At 47.2% G+C, this 11,663-nt stretch overlaps 1 protein-coding gene across 1 annotated transcript in view; it reads right to left on the bottom strand.

Moving 5' to 3' along the window:
• Positions 1–512: 512 nt before the first annotated feature.
• PBX4 (pre-B-cell leukemia homeobox 4) overlaps positions 513–11,663 on the bottom strand; it is a 45,103-nt gene continuing 33,952 nt past the window's right edge. Inside the window, exons 3-8 of the mRNA XM_006871749.1 lie at positions 4,524–4,768; positions 4,053–4,243; positions 3,746–3,881; positions 2,001–2,157; positions 1,615–1,721; positions 513–605 (exon numbers count right to left, since the gene is read on the bottom strand). Coding sequence (XP_006871811.1) covers positions 513–605; positions 1,615–1,721; positions 2,001–2,157; positions 3,746–3,881; positions 4,053–4,243; positions 4,524–4,768 — 929 coding nt within the window. The remainder of the gene's footprint in view (positions 606–1,614; positions 1,722–2,000; positions 2,158–3,745; positions 3,882–4,052; positions 4,244–4,523; positions 4,769–11,663) is intronic.

An 11,663-nucleotide genomic window follows, 5' to 3' on the forward strand; every position in this document is an offset into this window, starting at 1 on the left:
TAAACAAACAAACAAACAGGAAAACCAGAGACAGTAAAATCCTGAGCTTCTAGTGGTAGGTTTTAAGTCAGAAGATTGTGAAACCAGTGTTCTTGGCGTGCGTGGTACCCTGGGAATGAACAGATGCATTCCAGCTGCTGTGTTGGGCGTATACACCAACCATGCCAGAGCAGCTCTGGTAGTAAAAACACATCAAAATCAAAGTCAGTCAAAAAGTTTAATGAGAAAAATGTGACAAGTCCTAGAGGGAACAACTCATAGTCTTACCATAAAGTTGGTAATCTTTTAAAAATGAACCACATTGGAAAAGGAGCAGTGCCTCAGCCCACTTCATGTGGGCCAAGATGAAAAAGGACAGACGAGGACGAGGACGAAGACCAGGACAGGCTGAGGTGGAGGGGGCGGCCACCCTTTGCTGGCCTGGGCTTGAGGTAATCAGCTACACGCGAAGTGGGGACAGCGCCAGAACCCTGACAGACTGCACAGACGCTCTCCTGTGCTGGCTTCAAAACTTAATTGGATGCGTCCGAGTGGGTACTTCCTGGGTCTCCAGCAGGTGACGTGATAGACAGTGGGGGCGTGGCCCCTTGCCAGCTGCCCCTGGCCTAGAAAGAAACATTGGCAGCGTCGGGATGGCGCGGCTATGGTGATTGCTGGCCTGCCCAACCCTCGTCCCTACATCCAAGCAGTTCTGGGCTCATATCCAAGCCTGCCGCTTGACACTGTGACGTGGGTATGCATCCCTGGAAGCAAAGCTGGGCCTTCAGCAGCAGTCCCTGGGGGCACCGCTGGGGCTGCTGAGAGGGCATGAAGAGTGTCTTCTGAAGAGAGCTTCCATGTCTGGTCTATAGCACAGAGACAGTGAGACTCACATGGTCTGACTCAGGAAGTCTGCCCAGTCACATGCAGGCCAGACCTTCGCACATGCCTGTTCTCCAGAAAGATCAGACCTCCCATGGGTAAGCCACACCTGTGGCTGTGCATCATCTTCAGGAAATTCCACATGGAGTCCCCACCTGGCCCTCTAGTCAACATTTGAACCCCATACTCACTCCCAGTCTTCCTCACAGCAAAGGCAGTTGGGAGCTACGGAGATTGTGAGGCCCTGGCCTGCCTGGCCTACCGCCCAGCATCCTCTCAAAAATGTCCCAGAAGGACATACCCACCACCTTATGAGTTTCTGTTTTGGCCATGCTGGGCTCCCAAGGCATCCCCAGCATCCGTGGCCCTCCCAGCCCTTGTAACTGGCCGGGGACAGGGCTGTCATGAGTGTAACCTTGAGGCTCAGATCCTCCTCCAGGGAGCTGGTATCAAATATGGCTCCTCCTGCCAAATCCTGCCGCGCCCCCCCTCCCCAATACTGCTCCTACCAAAACAACTCCTTTGCTCAGAAACGACAGAGAGCAGACATCTCTGGCAGGAGGGATGGGAGAGGACAACAGGTCTTACAGAGTTGGGGTCCCTCTGAGCTGCCCAATGGTAGCAGTTATCAAACCACAGACCCTGCCCAGGAACTGTACCACTATTCTCTGCAAGCCTCCTGAGGGAGGCGAGGTGGCTAAGGACTGTGCTTTTGACTCACCTGGCTCTGAGGCTCACCTGTGACTGACTCACCTGTGACTGTGAGCTGGGTCCCATCTTGAGGGGCTGGTCGGAGGCCAGTGCCTGCAGGCTCACAAAGGCATCCCCAGTACTGGTCAGCGAGAAGGAGCCAGAGGAGCCTGGGACAGTGACAGCGTCAGGACAAATATTACCACTTCGCAGATGTAACCTGGTCTGTACCTCTGCACAGTTCTGATAGAGCAGGTCTAGCTAATCAGGTTGGTGGGCAGGGTCCTGTCATCTGTCACTTCCCACTGCCCAGAAGGTCCCCTCCTTTTCAGCACTGATACTCCTGTCCCCATAGGGCCAACACCAAGTCTTCACACCAAGATGAACAGAGGCTTGTGCAGGAAACAGCCAGGGGGCTGTGCCAGCAGGGTAAGGGGGTTCTCACTCACCAGAGTTGGGTGTTAAGGGGCAACTGGCTTGGTGTCCTGGGATCCCGACTTTGGTGACATCCACTGTTGTTTTAGACACGTAAATGCTAGCCTCTTCTTGAAACTTCCCCATGTTCTTTTTATACCGGATTCTTTTGTTGCCAAACCAATTGGAGACCTGTGGGCATACATGGTCACTGGAAGAGCTGACTTGATGAGGCAGGAATGGAGGTGCACCCACCAAGGGCTCCCCTCAAAGTGCCTGTTATTCCTACTGGCCGAGGGGCACACTCTCAGCAACAACCCTCAGCCTGGCTAGGTCCGGGACATGTCCACATTGGGTCACTGAGGACACCCTGGGGTTGGCGTGTTCTACAAGGCAGGGACAAACTGTGGTCTCAGAGAACAGGTGCTGCTGGAACCAGGAATGGGAAAGGAGCTGGAAGGACACATGAATGACAAATGGCCATTCACTCCTTATGGAGGCAGACAACCACTGAAATTCTGGACCTGCTTCTAAGAACCCACTTCTGGGAACCCAATCTAAGGAAAGAATGCGAGTGAGTCCAATGCCTACCACGTGATCACAAGGACGCATACTGGTGGGTAGTGGGAGTGTGTAAGCACTGAGACAAGCATACCTCCCCCAGGTGATTGACCTAAGCCTCAGGGCCACCTGGGAAGAGCTGTGATTGTACACGTTCTCCAAGAAGTGAAGTGCTGCCCAGGGCAGAATGCCCTAGGCCTGCCTGTCTCAGATGCACTGCGCACTGGGCTGGAGCCCCAGTCAGTCAATGACTAGCTGCCCTGGGCCTTCTGGCAACACCAGCTGTAGCTCTAGCCCCATCATGGACTCACCTTTCAGCAATGTTGAGAGCCTCTCTTATGGAAACCTCACATCTGATATACATCCACACCCCAAATCTTAACCACCTAGGTGGTTGGCTACTAAAAGAAAGGTCAGTGGTTTGAACCCCCCAGTTGCTCCACAGCAGAAAGGCAGCAGTCTACTTCCATATAGGCCATTGCTATTATTAACTGTCATTGAGTCAGTTTCAACTTACAGTGACCCCTGTGTAGGGTTTCCAAGGAGCTGCTGGTGGGTTTGAACCGCCACCTTGAGGTTCAAATCGACCTTGTGGTCTAGTGTTTATCCTACAGTACCACCCCAAGACTCCCTTACAGCCTTGGAACCTATGGGGCAGTTCTGCTGCATCCTATATAGCTTCTGCGAGTGGGAACTGACTTGTGGAGTACAATGCAGCCCTTTAGAGGGTCTTCACATTTCACACACACGTGCTCCGGAAGCCCTCATGCTCCAAACTCCGGTGGAGTCATACTCCATGTGCATCTCCTCAGGGGGGTCTGTCCTCACACATACACACATTACCTGAAGGACTGCCTCCTGGTCTAGGCACTTGGCCCCATCCCTGTATCACAGATGGCGGGAGAGCACATATTGGTGCCCACAGAACTCACTGAGTTCTGTGTCAGGAGCTGAGCCCAGTCTCCTACTCTATCCATTTACATATTTAATGAATCCCTAGGTGTCCTTAATGGCTAATGCACTGGACTGCAGGGCTGGTTTGAACTATAAGGTTGGTGGTTCAAACCCACCAGTTGCTCCTCAGAAACCCTTAACAGGGTCGCTGTGAGCCAGAACCAACTTGATGGCACTTAACAACAAGATGTCCTCATTGGATCTAAGTGTCCTTCCCTCCCAGGTACAGCTGGAAAAAGGGGGGCATGGCAGGGAGGACCATCACCTGGGAGACTGTGATGCCACCCTTTCTGGCCAACTCTTCTTTGGCTTCTTCACTGGGATAAGGGTTGCTCAAATGAGAATAAAAATACTCATTCAGCACTTCTGTGGCCTGTTTGCTGAAATTCCGTCGCTTACGCCTGCAAAGACAGATGGCCCAGCCAGTGTTCACATGCTAGGACTTTAACAGTGTCCCCCCACCTCCCAGAAGCAACCAACACTTCTGAACACCTTCTGGAGGCATAAGGTCTACACATTTGCTGCCAGGCCTCAGCACTATCCCATTTCATTCATCTTCCTGAGGGCCTGACCTGGCATCCAGGAACCGTGAGCGCAGGGTCATCACGGCCTCACAGGTACTCTGCTTCAGCTGCATTTGAATGGCGCTGAACTTGCTGTGGATGATGCCGACCATGCGCTCGATCTCCTTGGGGGAGACGGGTCGCATCCTGCTCTGTTCTCGGAGGAGGTTGGTGACATGCGTGGTGAACTCTCGGCAGGCCTGGGGTGGGGACACAAATAGCCAGCTCTTGACCAACCAGCAGGGTGGCGTGGGGCAGTAGCTCCACGCCAGACCAGCCACCTGCCCGCCCCCTGGTGGTTCACACACAAGCTGGGAAGTAAAGGAAAAGGGCTTTCAGTAAGATCGGCCACTTCTGCAGTTAGACCATTACATGTACTCCCTGCTCTGTGCCATAAAAGAAAGGCGGTTAGTTGTTCCACGGTTCGCTTTGACAAATGTGCATTCACATGATAGAAACTCTTCCATGCAGAAAGATCACCTGTTCATATTTCTCTAGCTCAGAGTGGTATATCTGTCGGATCTGGGACAGCTTGGCCCTGTAGTCAGAGTGCTCAATGCTATTGTCATTTGGACAGCCACCTGGTGTCGCTGTGCCGGCCACCACCGGTCCTCTTCTTTCTCTCCTCTCCGGCCTGGAGACGCCCTCAGCCAGCAGCATGTTATCTAGTCTCATGAGCTGAGCGTCCGGCGGGTCCTCTTCCTGAATGCCACGAACGCTTAACACTAGATCAGAGAGATGAACAAATCAGTGCTTTTTCTGGAGCAAAACAAAAACATTGGCCTTGGCATGGGGCAAGGACTATTTCACTGATCACCAAGTTTGGGAACAGACACTGAGTAATCCATCCCAGGTATCACAGTAGGACAGCCGTACAGGGAGAGCTACACCAGTGAAGGGGAAAGAGAGAGGCAGAGAAAGAGCACAAAAAGTTACAGAGGGCTACTAGGGTGGGCCTCACTGTTAGGAGGATGGCCTTAGTCTCTAGTTAAGCCACTGCAGGGGTGAGTAGGGTAGAAAGCTGACTAGAAAGCTCCCAAGAATGTGTGTGAGCCAGAAAGTGCAGGGTGGGAGGCAAAGAGGGTCTGGCCCAAATAGATGTAGGGGCAGGGTCCTAACCAAATGGAGATTGGGAGTGAGCGAAGAAGGTGACGACGGAGATATGTAGTTCTGAATTTGGGGGAGGGAGGTGAGGGGAGCAAAGTGTATAGCATTTTCTTGGAAGCAGGCTCTCACATTATTATCAACGACTATATTTTTATACAAATAACACATGGGTTAAACTTTTTGCAAATCATACAACCCACTTCTGCACATTATACACATGTGTATGTTATTTACATGGTGCATTACATGTGACAAAATATGATGTTCACTACTGACAAATGTGTCCAAATAAAATTTCAGTTTCATCACCTCATAAATATATTCACAGTCATTATATATATATAATGATATAATCATATATGTAATCAATTGTCTCCTTACAGATTAACCTTTATGTGGAAAAACTCCCTAGTCAAAGGGAAATAACTCAGGAAACATCCTTGTAAGAAATTCCTTAGAAATACTCATTCAGCATCTAGTAAAGATGTAACACATATTCAAAGTCTGAACTATCCAAGGTCTGATCCCAAAGCTGACACTTACCTGACGCAGAGCAGCACCCAAACCTTGCCAAGATTTCACGTACTCAATCAAAGCTTGAACAAGTAACAGAGAAAAACAAGATGACACAAGCAGAACCGGCACACTTGGTTCATGTCTCCGGCAGAATGGACTCAACGGTCACAGAGGGGCCTAGATGTGCACACCGGAGCCCAGGATACAATGAGCATGCACAGCATTTACAGTGACCACACTATCAAAAGCTAAAACATACAATCATGGTATATCCATAAATAATGTCATAAAGCAACCAACAATCATATCTTTAGGGACTTCCGTTAACATGCTTTAGTGTCCTATTTTTACTATAACAAATTACCACAGATTTGGAGGCTTACAACAACACAAATTTATTCTCTGGTAGTTCTTGACACACGATCTTACTAGGCTAAAATCAAGATATTGGTAGGGATGCGTTCCTTTCTGGAGGCTCCATTTCTTTGTCTTTCCAGCTTTTAGAGGCTGCCTGCATTCCTTGGCTTGTGGCCTGCTATCTCTGGAGCCAGCAACAGCAGGCAGAGTCCTTTTTTATATCACACCACCTTGACCTCCTCTTCTGCCTCCCTTTCACACTGTTAAGGACCTTGTAACCATGTTGGGTCCATCCAGTAATCCAGGACAAACTCTTTTTTTCCCCCTTTTATTGTGAATTGAGTGAAGGTTTACAGAACAGGATCATCAGTTTTACATTCAACAAATCATACACTTGGCTTTCCCTCGATGACGGTAGTCCTCTCCATGTAACATCACTTATCCCACTTTCTCCATGCATTTCCTGTTTTCATCCTTTTTTCTTGTCCAACTCTGCTGAACTTTGTCTTTGGGTAATTGCTGTCCTTTTGATCTTGAATGGTAGACCAATCTATGGTATATGGACCTCACTAGTGTTGATATATATATATATATTACTTGGCTGAAAACTGAGTCATGGCAGGTAAGTTCAGTTCTAGACCTGAAGGGTGACTGCAAACAAACAAAAACAGACACCAACCATCGTTTCCACGGCACTCTCTACTCACCTGAGCTTGATAATTGGTTGCGGTGACCACACTCACAGTTATGGGGCTTATTAGGGAAGTTGTTGCTGTTATTGTTAAGTGCCTTGGAGTTGGTTTCACCACACCAGGTTACAACACACCAGGTTACAATACAGGGCAGAAACGCTAAGGGACAGTTTTCCAGTTAGGACAGCCTCTTCTTAGGCAAGTCTTTCTCTGCCTGGCCAGTGTTACAGAGTGCTTTGAGGGCTGAAATGCCCACGGGCGCTCCACTCCACCATAAGCACTTAGCTCTAGCTCTGTGGGTCAGCAAATCTAGCCCCCTAATTAAGTGCCTGGAGGTATCCACTCTGCAAGCAATTCTCCTGCCCCAAATAATCAGCTTTCTTTGCTCCGTGGGCTGGGAAGTTCTGGGTCTTGGTTCTGTTGCTGCTGCTCCTCTGTCACTCCTTTGGTGCCACAGCTTCTGGTCTCTAGCTCCAGGAAGCTCAATGCAAAGGGATTTCTGGGTCCAAAGGATGCACTCCACTCCTGGCTCTTCCTCTTGATGGTAGTGAGATCCCCTTCCTGCTTCTGAGACAACTCATCTTAAATCCATGCTTGAGTTTCAAGTTTTTACATTACAATGAATGCTGTTAACATCCACAGCTGAATGCTATCATCCTACCAGTATCTTCTCCCACCGTCTTACCCATATCTATCAGCAAAACAGTCTTTGGTGGGAATTACTAAGACTAAGGCTAGAAGAGACATTAAATCATTCTCTACGACACAGTGACCAAGGGCCGAAGTCTTGAGATCCCACCAGTCTCCATGTGACCAGTAAGCCTGGTCTTTTTTAATGACAATCTTCTGATTTTAATGTGAGCTGATTAGCAACCTCGATTCCCCTCTGCATGTAAAGCACAATACTCACAGGTTCCAGGGATTAGGACATGAACATCTTTGGGGACCATTATTTTGTTGACATGTCAGGCACATAATGAGATGTGGGGGACAGGGGCATGAGCGGTGAGAGAAGCAGGAACAAGGGCAGAAACCAGACAGACATTAGCCCAGAAAGCAGAACCAAGCACTTCTCTAGCAGAATAAAGGTGATTTTTCCTTATTGTGTGTTTTCCTGTATTTTCTATAACCTGTACATGGAATGGGAGATACCCAAGTGAGGCTGAATATAGCCAAGCATGGCCTCAGACTGTCTTCTCAAATATCACTCAACATCAGCCCTAATTCTTCCTAAAAGCACATCTCTGCCTGCCTCAACTTGGTATTAGCATGCAGTAAGTAGCCCTGTGGCCACTCTGGCCTTTGACCCAGGGCTGCAGAGACACCTGTCCCTAACTCCTGGCAATCTGTACTTCTCCAACACCTCACACCAGGTGCACACATCACTTCAGGCTGTCCTAGTCCCTCTTTTTGAAAAGACTAAATGAAAATCGCTTTTTATCAAGGAGACAGTGGGCGCCCATTTGGAGAGCCCATTCTTTGACAATCTTATGTTATCTACAGGAAGAACCAGCTGAAAACTTCAACTTTCAACCATGGGCCACACAAAGGCTCTGACTGTCCAGCCCACAGAGCGATGCTCCCAGTGCCTCTGACTGCTCAGCTACATAAACTTTGGATATTATCCTGCACTTGCTCCTTGTTAAAGATCTCCCCTCCCCACCCTCCTAACCCAGGAGTGGTGGTGGTGGAGTCGTGCCGTGGAGTCAGTTCTGACTCATAGAGACCCTGTTTCTGAAGCTGTAAATCTTTATGGGAGCAGAAAGCCTAATTTTTCTCCTGTGGAACAGCTGGTAGTTTCGAACTACTGACCTTGAGGTCAGCAGCCCAACTTGTGACCACTATGCTACCAGAGCTCCTAACCCAGGGGTGGGGAACCATTTTTCTGTCAAAATTTATAACATCATTTGCAGGCCATACAAAATTATCAACTTAAAAATTATCCTGCTAGGCTTGCAGAATAAGCCCTTTGGTTGTTTAAATAATTATATATTCCTGTGTGTTTTTGTGTACATCCAAATAAAACAGACGGAACAGAAGCAAATACTGTTGAATGATGATGCATGGAGAAGATAGTAATCATTGCAATGAAATGAAATACGATAGGATGAATGTAAAACTGATGTTCTCGCATGTAAACTATCAAACCGCAAGGTCGAATATAGCCAAGCATGGCCTCAGACTGTCTTCTCAAATATCTCAAAAACCACAAGGTCAGCGGTTTACACTTACCAGCTGCTCTTTGGAAACCCTATACAGGATCGCTATGAGTAGGAACCGACTCGATGGCACTTAACAACAACAACAACAATACGATGGCTGGAGCTGTGGTTGCCTGAGCATCATCTTTTATTATTGTTTCCTTGGGTAACCAACACTGGGCTTCCCACCACGAGGCAATGAAGGGACATTGGGGGCACACCCTGCTCATAGACACCGAGTTCTAGATAAGTCCCTGTGTAAGCAACCAAACTTGCTTAGTCCCACATGGCTTTGAACAGAATAGCCCTTTCACAAACACCCACCAGGGGCTGCCACACACAGGAAATGTTATATATACCATGCAAGTGAAACTGCCATCACTTCTAACTAATCTTTAATTAAAACACATCACAACCCCAGGTGCTAAAACTTCAACCTGATACATGCAAATGAAATATTTCAATATATTTACATGCTCATGAGCTGTGTACAGCTCTGATGTCCCTGAACACAATGCAGCTGCATTCCTATCTGGTCTGCACAGCTCTGCTTCCTACACAGATTTTCTCACGCATGGCAAGACGGCAAAGGAAGAGCCAGCAAAACGCTGCAATTCAAAATGCAGCCGCCAGGAAACAGGTCTGGGAATGTTTTCCAGAAAATGGTCCATTTTCTTCAGGAGTATTTGCAGACATTTTTAAGAGCCACCACTGAGCAATAATGTCTTAAAAATGTCTCAATAACATCAGACAAAACATGGCCAGGAGCTGACTGTGGGACAAACCATCAATTTACTCATAAGCAAGTTCAGGATGAAGAAAATGAAAACAAGTTCATGAGAGTCAAAATATGACCTTGAGGGTGTGGTGCCATGGGTTAATGCACTGGACTACAAGGTTGGTTTGAATTGCAAGGTCAGTGGTTCAAGCTCAGAAATCCTATACAGGGTTGCTATGAGTCAAATTAACTCTACAGCACTTAACAACAACAATATCCATCCTAAATGTAGAGACCATCTCTAGAACAGATTTGATGCATTAGACACTAACGACTGAAGAACAGAATTGTGGGATGACATCAAGAACATCAAACACGAAGAAAGCAAAAGGTCATTGTAATGGTTAGGGCTCTGTGTCAACTTGACTACGCCAGAATTTTCAGAGGATTAGTAGTTGAGATGTGTTTATTCCCATGGTGATAAACCCTAATACAAGCACAGTTAACTCTATGATGAGTGGCTGTAAGTAGTCAATCAATGGAAGGGATGCTTCCTTAGGGGTATGGTCTGCTCCCGATATAATGGATATGAAGGAAGGACTCTTTCTCTTTCTTCTGCTGGGGACCTGGGATTCTGCAATTGTAAGCCATTTCCTTGCTAATAAACTTTGCTCTCTATAAACACATAAATGTTTCACTCATTTTGCTTCTCTAGAAAACCCAGCCTAAGACAGTCAGCAAAAGACAGGAGAGAAAGAAAAGACCAAAATAAATGTTAGAAGAGAGTCTGAAACTTGCTCTTGAGCATAGAGAAGCTAAACAACTGGAAGAAACAATGAAGTAAAAGAGTTGAACAGGAAATTTCAAAGGGTACTGCAAGAAGACCAAGTCAGCATTATAATGAAATGTGCAATGACCTGAAACTAGGAAATCAAAAAGGAAGAACATGCTCAGCATTTTTCAAGCTGAAAGAACTGAAGAAAAAACTCAAGCCTCAGATTGCAAACACTGAAGTATTCTATGGGCATAATATTGAATGACAGGAAGCACAAAAGAAGATGGACAGTATATACAATGTCATGGAACCAAAAAGAATTGCTCGGTGTTCCAACATTTCAAGAAGCATTATAGAGAGAGAACAAACATGATGGTGGATCGGGTGGAAGTGCAGTAAAGAGCTCCATCAGCAACAATACAGAATACCCAACTAAGCAGGCTCAGGGGATGGTCCCAGAACTCTGAACCACATATAAAGGAATATTTAGAAGGTTGGAAGGCTTACAGCTGGGGGAATTTGTGGCAGAAGCAAGAAATCCATTGCTTTCTAGTCCAGGATGCTCAGCTGCTCCAGGAGCCGCCATCTTGGGTGAGACCAAGCGGGGGAAGGATCAGAACGGCCAAAGATACCTGGTAGAACTGCAGAGATAAAGGTGGACATTCTTTTCTTTTGGTAGCTGTTCATCACTGGTCCCTTGCTGTCTGTGCACCTCCATTCTGGTGACTATAGGGGTGCCTGAGCTAGTGGGCACCCCAGCCCCACCCTCAGATCTCCTCAAAATTTAAAGAGACAGTTTCCAATTAAAACCAAACGGCCACAGCAAGCCCTGACCTGTTTACAACTAGAAAAAAGACCTGAACGGGGATCGAGGAGTGGGACAAGCAGACAAAAAAGGAAATAAGCCAAAAATTAAACCCTAAGTTACGTCAAAATGGCCAACAGTGGCACCTTGAAATTTCTCAAGAAGAAAAGTGAAAAGGGAAGCCCATTTCCTGATCACATGTACTTGGAGGCAATCAGAAAACATAAAAAATACGAAAACACACACCCATCTAAGTATTAAGGCCACAGATAACCCCTGAATATGCCCAAAAAACAGAAGCAGATGACCATATCTGCACATGTCCAAAAACCAGATAAAGTGACTGAGGCAAAGGAGCTGGAAGTAGACCTACACTCCATACTGGAAGATGGGCAGGCTTTGGAAATGCTGGAGAAGGAATTCAGAAAAATGATTATAAAATGTATCAA

Source organism: Chrysochloris asiatica, unplaced genomic scaffold (assembly GCF_000296735.1).
Source record: "Chrysochloris asiatica unplaced genomic scaffold, ChrAsi1.0 scaffold00173, whole genome shotgun sequence".
In the NCBI taxonomy this organism is placed as follows: domain Eukaryota; kingdom Metazoa; phylum Chordata; class Mammalia; order Afrosoricida; family Chrysochloridae; genus Chrysochloris; species Chrysochloris asiatica.